The sequence below is a fragment of the Panthera tigris genome, chromosome E1 (assembly GCF_018350195.1).
Source record: "Panthera tigris isolate Pti1 chromosome E1, P.tigris_Pti1_mat1.1, whole genome shotgun sequence".
Lineage (NCBI taxonomy): Eukaryota > Metazoa > Chordata > Mammalia > Carnivora > Felidae > Panthera > Panthera tigris.
The window spans coordinates 11,150,317-11,164,103 of record NC_056673.1 but is presented as its reverse complement, the minus strand read 5'-3'; the positions used below and the strand labels follow the sequence as shown (position 1 = coordinate 11,164,103).

General features: G+C 56.3%; 1 protein-coding gene across 1 annotated transcript in view; it reads left to right on the top strand.

Moving 5' to 3' along the window:
• Window positions 1-10,620, top strand: part of MYO15A (myosin XVA) — a 51,580-nt gene extending 40,960 nt beyond the window's left edge. Inside the window, exons 59-65 of the mRNA XM_042966937.1 lie at window positions 50-146; window positions 1,146-1,306; window positions 2,340-2,473; window positions 4,453-4,586; window positions 4,914-5,047; window positions 6,218-6,358; window positions 9,461-10,620. Coding sequence (XP_042822871.1) covers window positions 50-146; window positions 1,146-1,306; window positions 2,340-2,473; window positions 4,453-4,586; window positions 4,914-5,047; window positions 6,218-6,358; window positions 9,461-9,562 — 903 coding nt within the window. The 3' untranslated portion in view covers window positions 9,563-10,620. The remainder of the gene's footprint in view (window positions 1-49; window positions 147-1,145; window positions 1,307-2,339; window positions 2,474-4,452; window positions 4,587-4,913; window positions 5,048-6,217; window positions 6,359-9,460) is intronic.
• The last annotated feature ends 3,167 nt before the right edge of the window (window positions 10,621-13,787 follow it).

Here is a 13,787-nt window from a genome sequence, read left to right as displayed (position 1 = left end):
GAGGACAGAGATCAGCTTGGCTGGCACAGCCTCACCTTCCTCCCTGCAGGTGGCCCTGGACGTGGTGGAAGAAATCTGTGCTGAGATGGCTCTGACTCGCCCCGAGGCCTTCAGCGAGTACGTCATCTTCGTTGTCACCAACCGAGGTGAGCGGTCAGGAGGACTGAGCACACTGGGCCCGGCCTTGTAAGGCCCAGGTCAGATACCACTTCCTCCAGGAAGCCCTTGCTGCCTTGTGTAAGACATTTCCTGGGCGCCAAGCACCCCCAGCTCTGTACGTTTGTCTTGCCTACCAGACCCGAAGTTCATGGAGGACTGTGCCCTCCCTGACTCCTGCCTCTGCCCTTTCGGGCCTGTTCAGCCGGGAGCATGTGTGCCCTGCCCTCAGAGAGCTTATATCCTATTTTTTTTTTTTTAAATTTGAAAGATTGAGAGTGTGAGCAGGGGAGAGGCAGAGAGAAAGGGAGACAGAATCTGAAGCAGGGTCCAGGCTCCGAGCCGTCAGCACAGAGCCCCACACGGAGCTTGAACTCACGAACTGTGAGATCGTGACCTGAGCCGAAGTCAGACGCTCAACCGACTGAGCCACCCAGGTGCCCCACACACAGTCGGGATTTAAACCCCAGCAGATTGGCCTCAAGAGTCGGGGCTTTATCGTCATGACACGTCCCTTCTTCAGTACGATGTTACTGAAGGTACGGGATGGGGAGCAGAAATGTCAACGCAAGAAGGAAAAACTGAAACGTCCCTCACAGACTCAGATCCCCTCACTGGCAGGCCCCAGTCCTCCCCACCCTTCGCCCGTTCCAGGAACCCGGCGAGAGGTCTCTCCTGAAGGAGTTCTGGAGAAAGGCACCCATTGGTCTCATGACCTGAGGTCTGTTGTGCTTCTCCTTGTCCCCAGTGTCCTCTGGGAGGGGGCTGGGCTTCCTTTGAGCAGCACCCAAGGCACTTTCCAAGACCTAGGTGGGCTGCAGCTTTGACTGGAGTTATTCCCATCCCTGGTCATCGGCGTTCCACAAACACTGGGCACCCTGTTCCACAAACATGCTCTGCTTTAGGGAGGACTCCGTGTCCTGGAGTGGGGCCGCGGCCTCGCCGGGGGTCTGCACATAGGCTGTCCGCCCGCCCCCGGCTCTCCACAGGCCAGCACGTGTGCCCGCTCAGCCGCTGTGCCTACATCCTGGACGTGGCCTCGGAGATGGAGCAGGTGGACGGTGGCTACATGCTCTGGTTCCGGCGTGTGCTCTGGGATCAGCCACTCAAGTTTGAGAATGAGCTTTATGTGACCATGCACTACAACCAGGTCAGCGCGTGTGGTCCACTCTGCTGCTCTGGAACCTTCCAGGCGCCCCCGTGTGAAGTCAGACTGCACAGCCTTGGCATCTGGTGCCTTCGTATTTCCAGCCCCATTTCTAGCCCTGATGCCCAGGCTCCCTTGCATGGACTCTGCGGTGCGGTCTGACCATGTCGCCCTCACTACCTAATTCGTGGGCCTTTCCGCCCGCCATCGCTCCATCTGCCCTGTGATTCCTGCACTTGTGCTCACCGAAGTCCTCGCTGCCAGGGCCGCCCCAAACAGCACCTCTTTTCCACGCGGCGGCTCTGACTTCCCCTTTCCTCCTGACTTCCTCCTCTGAATGCACGACCTGTCCCTTGTCTAAACGCCCGACCAGCTCTTGCTGGCATTGTTATTTTTGTCTTCGCGTTATTCCCTTTTGAGATTCAGGTAAGTCAGGACCATGGAGTTTACAAAACCTGGGTTCTCCCCTCCTGTGCTCACATTGGTGGGAGGGATCGGACAGAGGGCTCACGTTTTTGTCGAGCTGGTGCCAAAGCTTCCGCTATTCCAGGTACAGAATACTGCCACTCAGCCTTCACGGCCTCATGCTGTGGCTGTTGACGACCAGCCCCGTGCAGCCGGGTACGGGGTTAGTGAAGCTGCCGCCTACGGGCCAGCAGCATCCCTTGGGAACTTGGGAGGATGCAGATCCTCTAGTCCTGCCCCAGATTGAGTGTATCGGGGTCTCGCGGTGCTCCCCAGCATGCACAACTGGTGCGTGCCCAGTTTTCAGAAACCCCGGACCCCTGGCCGTTCCTGAATGCTGCATGCAGGTGTCCACGACACTCTTTCCCGGCCACTGTGGGGACTTCGATGCCATGGCCCCCACAGCTCACCCTCACGTGCCTATTCCCCAAAGCCCAGGGAGGGGGCAGGCTGCCCCAGCCCCGAAGCCAGTGGGACTGGAACTATTAAAATTGCACGTGTCCCCACCTTCCCCTCACGAAGGCAGGAGCGCATGCCTGCCTGCAGGCCCTTGTGGAATTCCCCCCCACAGGTCCTGCCCGACTACCTGAAGGGCCTCTTCAGCAGCGTGCCGGCCAGCCGGCCCAGCGACCAACAGTCGCAGCAAGTGTCCAAGCTGGCTTTGCTGCAGCACCGGGCCAAGGACCACTCCTACCTGCCCAGCGTGTGAGCACCTGCCCACCTGTCAGCCTCCTCCCCCCGCAGCCCCCCACCATCCCTCAGGCCCTGGGCCCTGCTCTTGCACCGGTGTCTGGGAAGCTGGCTGGGAAGGAGCGGCTGGCCTGGGTCTGGGGCTGAAATCTTTAGCCTCGCAGCGTGAGCTGGGACTCGGCCTCCTTCCACAATAGGTTGCTTCGGGCTGGTATTCATAGCTCAGAGAAAACGGAATGATCAAAAAGCTTTTGAGATACACGCACCCTGTGGCCACAGAAGCGTTCACCTCAGTGTCACCTACAGCAGCAACCCCAACCCCTGACAACAGGAGGTTCCTTAAATAAATTCTGGGGCGTCCGGCAGCCTTTAAGCCGACGTCCCCAAAGAGGTGATGAATCACTCATCCTAAGACTTTTGGTCTCAGAATATTTTTACTCCCTTAAAAATAGGACCCCAAAGAGCTTTCATGTACGTGGGTTGCGGTATCAATATACTTACCCACGTCAAAGTTGAAATTGATTTATTTAAATATTGATTTCTTATTTGAAAAATAAGTCTAATGTATTATGCTCGAACATGAATAATTGTATGTTGTAATAACGTGAGAAGTAAGGATAACTCAAGTAGTGTAAATTCATATTACGCGTTAATGCAAACAACTTATAAAAAGCTGTATTTTCCAAAAAGAATTTAGTGAGAAGAGTGGCAACGGTTTTCCATTTTGCAGATCGCTTTACCAGCTGGCTTAACGGAAGGCCGTTGGATTCTCAGATGTGCTTTTGCACTCAGTCTGCAGGGATCTCACATGTCATGTGGCCTCTGGCAAATTCCCCTGCACATTTGTGAGAGAACGGGAGAAGAAAAGGCCAAATAACGTCTTAGCATTATTAGGCAGGTGGCTTTGACCTCCCAGACCCTCAGCCACACTTCGAGAACCCCTGGGACGAATAATAGTAAAGGTAACGTAGGTACAGTGTATGTCCAGGAGCTTGTAATACAGTAAGTGCTCAATATGTAAAGCTCTTTTTTTATTATAATTTTAAGCAAAAGGCCAAGGAATCACATAAAGCTATAACCCCAGTCCTGGAAAACAAAAATCTCACTGAGTTTTCCTTTTTGGAAGGCACTCTGCCTGCGTTACCTCAGGTCATCTTCCCAACTACACTGTATTTTCCCCCTTTACAGATGGGAAAACTGAGGCTCACAGAGGTTATCGGGCTCACTGAAGCTTACCCAGTAAATCGTGGGGAACTGGAATCCAAACCTAGGGAGGCCAGGTCCAGATGCCAGGCCTTTACCCGAGCAGTATAAAGAAGGAAAGCTGTTGCCCCAGGGGTCTCTTGGGGGAAGGAGGCTCCCCAGACTTTCTCCCAACCTTTCCCCAGTCTGTAGCCCAGGGCAGCTGGGATGGGCTGGCATTGCTGTTGGTGTTTCTCAGATGCCCCAAGAGGCAAAAGGGGGCTTCCCCGAGAGAGCCAGCATGTGTCCGAGAGAAAGGACTGGAGTAGGGGGTCTGATGGCCCTAGGGGTCCAGCCTGGGACCCAGTGCTTCCCTGCCCCATCTCTGACCAGCTGCTGGTGGTTGCTCTGCCTACCCTGCTATTTCCCCCACCCTTGTGCATCTCACCCCTGTGGCCTGGGCTTCTCTTCGGGGATCGGGGCTACAAAGGACTGACGCACCTTGGGTCCAAGCTTCGGCCCCCAGTTCGCCGAGTCACTGTGTGACCGAGGACTAGTCGGGGACCTTCTCAGAACCTCAGTTCCCTCTTCTCCAAACAGGGAGCCTAGTGGTACCAGCCAGGGTTATGGAGCGCCTGCTGTGTCCCAAGACGCTGAGCGAGCACTTGGCAGCCAGCATTTAGCCTTCCAGGGAGGGTGCAAAGATCACATCCATTTGGCCTAACCCTGCCCCGCGGTGAGGATGGGCTGAGGCCCTGCACGGAGCACGCGGGGTGGTGGCCACTCAGGATCGCTTTTCCCCCCACGTGCAGGCGAGAGGTCCAGGACTACATCCCGGCCCAGCTCTACCGCACCATGGCTGGCTCGGCCTGGCTCAACCTGGTCGGTCAGCACCGGCAGCAGACGCAGGCGCTCAGCCCCCACCAGGCCCGTGCCCAGTTTCTGGGTAAGAGTCTGGGGCCGGGGGAGATCATCACGGGGTGCTCTACTGATGAGGGGGCCCGGAGGGTGGGGACGGAGGCACCTTTTTCTTCGCGCCAAGGCATTTTCGGTGCCAGCCAAGCTGAGCGCCTGCCCGGAGAGAACACTTTTCTAAAATTGCCATCAAGGCAGCACCTAGGCTCTGGGTGGCCCTGGGCAGCTGGGGCGGCTGGAGAGGTGGGGGGAGCCCCCGGGGCGAGGACCCATACGCTGGACACAGCCGGGGGAAACTCAGGCTGCAGGTTGGCCCTGGCCGCCGCGCTGACCGACCGCCCCCCTCTCCCCACACCAGGCCTCCTCAGCGCCTTACCCATGTTCGGCTCCTCCTTCTTCTTCGTCCAGAGCTGCAGCAACGTGGCCGTGCCGGCCCCCTGCATCCTTGCCGTCAACCAGAACGGCCTCAACTTCCTCAGCACCGAGACCCATGTGAGTGGCCTGAGCCTGGCCCTGCCCCTCGTCCCCCTCTCCTCTGAGCCGCACTGCCTTCCGGGGGGCGGGCGAGCTGTGTGGCCGCGTGACCTCAGGCGACATCTCTTCCCCACCGCGAGCCTCACTTGTCCATCTGGAACATGGGGATAGTGGTGCCCGCCCCACGGGGCTGCGGTGAAGGTGAAAGGTCAACCGTGAAAAGCGCTCCAACAGCGCGCAATCTGCTCAGGCTGCTGTGACCAAGGTCCGCACACCGGGGGCTCCAACAACAGACATTCATTTCTCGCTGGTCTGGAGGCCGGAAGTGGGGGACCAAGGTGCTGACAGGGGTGGTTTCCTCTGAGGCCTCTTTCCTTGGCCCGTAGGTGGCCGCCTTCTCCCCGTGTCCTCACGTGGCCCTTTCTCTGTGTGCACACCCTTGGTGTCTTCCTCTTCTCGTAAGGGCACTGGTCAGGTTTGAATTGAGCTCACCCTGACCGCCCCCATTTCAACTTCATTTCCTCTTGAAAGGCCTTGCCTCCAAACACAGTCACATTCTGAGGGGCTGGGGGTTAGGACTTTATTTGGAGGTGATTCTAGGAGATGCTGGAGTGAGGAAATGAGACCAGGAAGGGACCCCTCACACACCTTGGGAACGCACCTTCTGGAAGAGTGTGTTAGCAGCAAGTGGCCCCTGTGGGGACTGGCGCTCAGTTGAGCTGGGGGCCTAGGAGATAGCATGGAACACGCCCTTGGAGGATGCCCTCTGTTCTGGGGGCGAGGGAGCTGGGGTATCTCCCTGCCGTGTCGCCCTCTGTCATTAATCAAGGCATTAACTCTCATCGCTCTGGCTTTCCCTGCTTGTGCTCCGAGTTTGCTCCTGGGGGCAGAAAGAAAGCTCCAGACAAAGAGAGGCAGGTGTTAAGAAGCAGCTTTGATATGAGGGTCAGGGCACCACTGGCATTTACTCACCCTCGGATCCCAAGCATTCAGGACAGTGCCTGGCACGCTGTTAGTGTTTGTTGAAGTCCAGAGAGGTAAAGCAACTTGCCCCAGGTCACCCAGCAAGTTGCCGGGGAACTGCTACTCCAGCCGAGACTTGCCTCCTGCTGATGTGATCTCAGGGGAGAGGCAAGCAGGGGTGAGACTGTCCCACCCACAAGCCTGTCTCCTCCCCTCCCCCTCCAGGAGCTGATGGTGAAATTCCCCCTAAAGGAGATCCAGTCCACTCGGACCCAGCGACCCACGGCCAGCTCCAGCTACCCGTATGTGGAGATCGCCCTGGGGGATGTGACAGCCCAGCGCACCATGCAGCTACAGCTGGAGCAGGTGACGGAGCCCAGGCACCCAGGCCTTGTCACCCGGCCCCTCCCTTCATTCCACTCACCACGCTCTCCGCTGGGCCTGGCTGTATAGTAGGTCAGGTCCTGGCCATGCCCCAGACAGCGTCCAGCCCAGTGCTGGGGACAGATCTAACCCAACTGAGCATAGAACTGCAGGTCATTAGGGTGGTCTCCCAGTGAAGCGTCTTGGCAGGGAAAGAAGGGCCTAGGTTATTTGCAGTATATTGAGGAGTTTGATGGGGAACAGGGGAGACACGGGCAGGGCAGGGGAGGTCTTGAAAGTCCTTAAATGCCAAGCTAAGAATCTGGGACATTCTCCTGAGGGCACTAGAGAGCCAGCCATAGAGGGTTGTTGAGAGGCAGAGACACAGGAAGTTTGAGGAAGTTCACGTGGACTGAGGCTTGGAAGATGGATGGTGGGGTCTGGGATTGAAGGGAGGGAGGGGGAGTCCCCGTGTGATAGACAAGGAAACTCAGGTTCACCTGCCCTGTACCTTCCCATATTTGCAGCAATTATGGCTGCTCCTTAAAAAGCATGGCTGACAGGCTCCTTTCCAAGTCTCATACCCATGGAGTGAGAGTTCGTACCCCACTGAGAGAGAAGACTGAAGCCGAGGGACAGGTGGGATCAGGGCTAGGGCCTACGCACAGCTGCCCTTGCCAGCCTCCCACACCCCCTCAAGACCTGGGCCTAGGATCAGCCCCCACGCGAGGGCCTGCCTTGGAGGGGCTGACTTCCCAGGGCAAGAGGGAGGAACTCCCACCGCCCCAGCCCTGCCTCTGAGGGACACAACAGAGCCCTTTTGGCTCCCTGGGCCCCTTGGTGAGCCTGCAACTCAGGACCAAGCTCCCCAGTCTGCTTCCTGCCACGCCCCAATCCCACTCCCGCCAAGCTCACCACCCACCCTGGCCTTACGTTCTGGCCTAGCCTGCATCCCAGAACCCTCCTCTCTGAGCTCCCAGCACAGCGGACCTACCTTCTGCTCTTTCTTGGGCTCCTTTTTCTGCTGCCCCCTCTCCTGGATGACCTCTAAATGTTGCTGAGTCTGAGCCCTCCCTCCGGCACCCTTTCTGGCCCTGAGAAAACCGCATCTGCCGTGACAGCCCTCGTCTTTCTGTCTCCTGCTCTGACCCCTCGTCCTCTCCCCCCCGGAGACCAACAGGCCTTTCCACCTTACCTTGGAACCTTCCCGGGCACTCAGGCCCTGCCCTAGAGGTCCTTTCCATCCCTGTCCCCTCCTCTCCTCACCTCTCTGGCCTCTGCTCTCACCCCCTCCCCTCTGCTCACAGCCATGGCCTCTTCCAGCTCCCTGTTGCCAAGCTTGCCCTCCCCTCTCTGCCCCAGACCCTTTCTACTCCCTGTTCCCTCCACCCGAGTGCTCTTCCCTGGTTCGTTACAGGGCTCCCTCCCTCCTTCCCTTTATTTGAGTTTCAGCACAGACATCACTCTTTCCAGAAGCTTTCCTGAGCCTCCCCCCTGATATATCACCATCTCCACCTTGGCAGACCTCATATGGCTTGCAGATCAGTTATTTGCTTACATATTATGTCTCCCCCACCAGAACGCCAGCCCCAAGAGGCCAGAGCTGTGTCTGTTTTGTCCGCGTTGTGTCCATAGCACAGCAGTGAGCCTGTAGTAAATGCTTAGTAAGTGGATAGTTGGATGGATGGTTGGAGGAGGCCTTTTTGGCTTTTCTACTTCCTTGCAGACCCCACTGCTGCCACTTCTGCCTCTGCCTCTGGCATGTTCGAGGTTGGGGGGACACATTCATTCAACACATAACCATTGAACATCTCTACATAGCAGGCCCTGCACTGGCTGTAGGGATACCGAAGTGACTGAGACCCCCCTCAGCCCTGACCCTCATGGAGCCCCAGGTCAGAGAATCTCTTCGGTAAACCGTGGTCAGTGCTGAGAAAGGTGTAGCTGAGCTATCTGGCATGTAATCAGCGAGGGCTTCTAAGAGGAGGTGATGTCTGAGCATAGCAGCAGCGCAGCCGACAGTCCTAGGTCCCCGTGTGGCCCACCTCTGACAGGCTATCCCTTGAAGGGATCTCAAGGGATCTGAGGTCCACCCGCCCCGCTTCTTCTCGAGCTTCAGTTTGCACACCTGTCAAATGTGCAACAATCCCAGTAAGGCCTGGCATCGTAGCACGTGGGTGGCAGGGTTGGCTAGAGGACTGACTGGAGCAGAGGACACCCATCATACGTACTCCGATCTCATTACCAGAGGTGGCCCCTCCGGGGTGGGGCAGACACCGCTGAAGTCAGCACAGAGCACTTGGGAGTGTGGCCTTGGGCCTCCTGCTACCTGGGTTCAGGTCCCCATCAGCTACCAGATGTGAGGTCTGGGGCAAGTGGCTTCATGGCTGTGTCCTCAGTTTCCTCGCCGGTGGAATGGAGTCTGAAAGTGTCTGCCTCATAGGGACACGGTGCCGACTAGAAGGGGTAAGATGCCAGAAGCTGTCAGGACAGTTACAGCTCAGTGAGTGCTGCCCTTTATGCTTACCTTCTCTCCGAGCAGCCCCTGTGCCCCCTGCCCCCGGAAGTCCCTGCGGGGATCCCACCACCACCTGGGTCTGAAAACCACACTCGGGTGGATTTGCCATAATTTTCTTCTGCCTCGTACTCCGTACCCCATCCAGGAGCCCGGAGGCTGGGCCACCGCTTATTCTAGGCTGTGGGTGCCCGTGTTGACCGTGGCAACGCATAGTTAGAAACTTACCACTCATTGACTAGACTAAGATTTTTTTAATTTTTAAAGGCTTTACACGTAATAAAATCTCACGGAATCCTCACCACAACCTGTGAGGCAAGCAAGCCCTGGTAAACGGGGACCCTACTGGCCCCAGGTCACACAGATCACACTCGGCAAGGCCAGAAGCAAACCAGATGCACTTGATCTCCTGCTTACTTACCCCTTCCAGCCTATTAACCCAACAGTTCTCCCTTCCGGCTCCTCACGCTCCTCCCAGGACCCTGGGGGAGGTGGGGACAAAGGTGGGAGCCACTAGTCCTCACCCCGAGGCATGAGCCGGGGAAGCATGGGCGGGGCGGGTGCGTGGACTCTCACGGTCTCTCCTGCAGGGCCTGGAGCTGTGTCGAGTGGTGGCTGTGCACGTGGAGAACCTGCTCAGTGCCCGGGAGAAGCGGCTTACGCTGCCCCCCAGCGAGATTACGCTACTCTGACCCGGCCCCCAGCCCTCCAGCTGCCCTCTGCCAGAAGGCTTGCTGTGTGGCCCCAGGGGAGTTACTGGGCCTCTCTGGGCCAGTGACCCCTGTAAGGGGCCAGACCCTTGCTGGAGGAGAGACCAAGAGGTGGTAGGAGGAATGACCTAAGTCCCCGGGGAACCTGAAATGACAGATGCAGAGTTGGGATGGAATTGCAGTGTGCGAACTTGAGTCAGATAACAGGAGGAACTTCCAAAGGCGGGGCTGTGGGGCCCTCTGTCACATACCCACTGTGGGCCCCGCCCCTGACTCCCACCTGTGGTAGAGAAGCCCCACACCAATGGCCCAGTCAAATTGGACTTTGTGTGTGGCTTACCCACGTTCTGATGTTGAAATCTGCGCCACGTCCACCTCTCAGCCCCTCATGCGTCCTCCTTGAGTGCTCCCCACGCAGCCGCAGCCGCTCAGCTGGGATTTGTGACCCTTGGTCATTTCTATGCAAAAACGTGTGCCTGGCGGCCATTCCCCTCTCCAGCCAGTTGGCTGAGGAGCTGGAAAAGAAGCCTAAGGAAGGAGGCAGGAATTGGAGCCCCAGCTGTGCTCCTGGCTCACTACCCCTGAACAAAGCTTCCTGCAGAGACTTCTGTCCTTTCCTCTCCCTTCAGACCCCTGTCCCCCAACTCCATACTTCTTAGGTAGCCCCAACCCAGTCCCCCGTCATTGGATGGGTCACACAAGTTTTGAGAGGGTGTAGTGGAGGGAGAGAGGTTTTATGTCAGGGTTGGGGAGGAAGAAGTCTGGGAAAGGCTTCCCAAAGAATGGGACATTGGGGTTGGGTTTTGAAGGATGGGTAGGAGTTTGTTAAGAATAGATGGAGGGGAGGGGAATGAACATTCCAAATGGCAAAAACAGTGTTTGTTCTCTACTGTATCCCCCAGAGCCTAGGACAATGCCTATCACAGAGTAGGCACTTGAAAAATGCTTGTTACATGAAAGAATAAATAAGTGTTGATGGAAAGTGTTGGTGCTTTGGGGAACTTGTGAAGGAGGGAAGCACTAGTCTCGGGAGAAGAAGGCCTGGCAAGTATGTGAGGGCATAAGTAGCTGGAGCCACGGTGCCCGAGGAAGGATTTATTTACTCCATCAATACCTATTTTTTTAATTAAAAAAATTTTTTTTAACATTTATTCATTTTTGCGAGACGGAATGTCAGGAGGGGGGGAGAGGCAGAGAGAGAGAGGGAGACACAGAATCTGAGGCAGGCTCCAGGCTCTGAGCTGTCAGCACAGAGCCCGACATGGGGCTTGAACCCATGGACCGTGAGATCTTGACCTGAGCTGAAGTCATACTCTTAACCAACTGAGCCACCCAGGCGCCCCTTAATTTTTTTAATGTTTATTTTATTTTGGCGCGCGCGCGAGAGAGAGACAGAGCATGAGCAGGGGAGGGGCAGAGAGAGAGGGAAGAAGACACAGAATCCACAACAGCCTCCAGGCTCCCAGATGGCAGCACAGAGCCCGATGCGGGGCTCTAACTCACAAACCACAAGATCATGATCTGAGCCGAAGTCGGTCGTTTAACCGACTGAGCCACCCAGGTGCCTCTCTATCAGTACCTGTTAAGCACCTACTGTGTCCTAGCCAACTGCCAAGCCCTGGGAGTTGCTCACATTTAAAGAACCATACGCCATGACAAAATCTGGGAGTGGGAGCTAGCTAGCTGATGAGGGGAGGGAGCAGCATGTACAGAAACCCTGGAGGGGACATCACCAGTGGAGGACTTGAGGCTGAAGAGGCCAGCAGGGGGTATTGAGTAAGGCTTGCTACGCTAAGGATGTGTGATTTCATCCCAGGAGTCACGAGGAGCCTTCAAAGGTTTTTCAGTGGGAGACGGGGGCATCTGCTCAGATCATACTTTGAAAAGATCATCCCGGCCACAGAGCAGAGTGAATGCAGGGGACAGGGAGACCAAAGTAGGGGGGAGCGGCTGTAGCATCAGCTGGGAAGCTCCGTGGTGCAGACACTGCTGGTGATGACAAGTGCAGAGGAGTTGTTACCTCTGGGGGATCGATCCGGCTGTCCCGAGACAGGAAAGGTCAAGGAACAGCCCTTCACGCACATACCGCAGGGCTGTCCCACCTTCACCCGGCAGGCTGGCTTCCCCAGAAAGCAGCCTGGCCCCGACGTGAGGAGTCCAGTGCATATAGCTGATTAGGAACATGGGGCAAGTGGAAAAGAGGAGGCCGAAAGAGTGAGTTATCCATCGGGCTGCCCCTGCCACAGTCACTCTGCCCAGGTGAGAGGCGAGAGGCCTTGTGGGCTTCAGAATACAGGTGGGCCATGTGAGTGAGGCCCTTTGGAAGTGGCTCCTTGAGGTTGAGGGGTCCTGCTGGTACGCGTGGGACAGAGAGGAGCCTCTCAGCCCAGCCCTGGCCAGACTGCAGGTTGGTGAGCTGGACAGGTGACTGAAGTCTGAGTTTTGGGGGTGGCCTGGTACATGGCACTGGATAACCAGAACACCAGAGCTTTTGGATTTCAGGACCTGGGCCTTAAGACATAAGGCTCGTGCTTTTTTTTTTTTTTTTTAATGTTCATTTATTTTTGAGAGAGAGAGAGAGAGAGAGAGAGAAGGGGAGGGGCAGAGAGGGAGAGAGACGATCTGAAACAGGCTCTGCGCTGACAGCAGAGAGCCCGATGCAGGGCACAAACTCACGAACCGCAAGATCATGACCGGAGCCGAAGTTGGATGCTTAACCAACTGAGCCATCCAGGTGCCCCATGGCTCATGCTTTTAATAGCTGTTCTGGAGACTCATGATAGCATCATCAATTCAGGCCCTTGTAAAAGGAGGTAACAATTCCCACATGGCAGAGTGGAGAGAGTTGGGGGTGACAGAAGAGTCAGCCCCTGCTGTGTTCCCCAGGCGTCCTAGGCCCCTCTGTCTGGGCCAGGACCCAGAAAGACAGGAACTCCAGGTTAAGTGTGGGGAGATCCAGAGCGAAGGGACCAAGCCTCAGGGTTCCCAGACTAGTGTGTGGTGAGAACAATAAAGGGGAAATGTCTAGGTGGCATGGGAGTCTGAGACAGTCGACTGGTAAAGGCTTGAGGTCCCAGATGGGTGTGACAGGATGTGCCATATTTGGGCACCAAAAAGTAACCAGAAGGACTTCATTGCTACCCCTGTGTGCAACAATAGACTAGACTTGGTCAGGTTCTGGTGTCCAGATACTGCCCTCCCTGCCTCGGGGTGCCTCCGCTGCCCAGAACCCACGGGCCTATTGAGAGAATCTTGGCTTGGTAGTTGAAGGCCCAGGCTGTAAAGCCAGAGAGGCCTGTGTTCAAATTGCACGTCTGCTGATTAGCTGTGTGGCCTTTTGCAAGCTCCTTGCCCTCTGTGAGCCTCTACGCCCTTCTTTGGAAACTGGAAACACGGCCAGAAGTGTTAGAGCAAATACCTTCTAAGTGGTCATCGTTGGGTCCCGCATAGGATACAAATAGATGTCTGGGGTGGGGAGTAATTTTTTTCTTTAAAAAGCTCATTCTTACCAAGTTTTTACTCTGCACCAGGCATTGTACATATACTGGCCCATTTAACCCTCAAAGTACCCCCAGTTAGTTGGTACTATTTTTGCCATCTCATATATGGGAAAACTGAGGCCCACAGAAATGAAGCAGGTGACCTGTAAGCCTAGCCAAGATTCAAACACAGGCAGGCTGGCTCCAGAGTCTGCTTTCTCTTGTGAGGCTCTGAGAGGTGAGGGCTCTGGCTCTAGAAATCAGGAAGGAGCACATGGAAGTTTTGGATGAGGTGCCTGGGATGGGAGGGGTTGTTGAGACCTAGAGAAGAGATGAGCCTCATTTTTGCCTGGGTGAGGGGAGCTGGGCTCCACAGAGGAGACGCTGGGAGTTTTTCTCATTACTGAGATGGTAACCTCTCTGTCAAGCAGGTGTGCGAGAGTCCAGTGCCCTGTTAGAGGGCAGTTTAGGGGTGGGTGCTGGGCTTTCTAAGAGCCCAAGCCTTCACAGGCTAATTGCTCATCATGCAGGAAAGGAGGCCCTGCGCGGGCATTCACACAGTATGGCCCAGGCAGGACTGGAGCAGGAGCCCAGGCCACCTGACCACAGCCTTGCCCACTGGCCACTTTCTCACTACCTGTAGTTGCCTTCCTACCACCACCAGCACCAGCGCCCCACTAGGCTGTGTCAGAAAAGAGCCAGAACCGGACTTACTAGAGGCTGCCCCA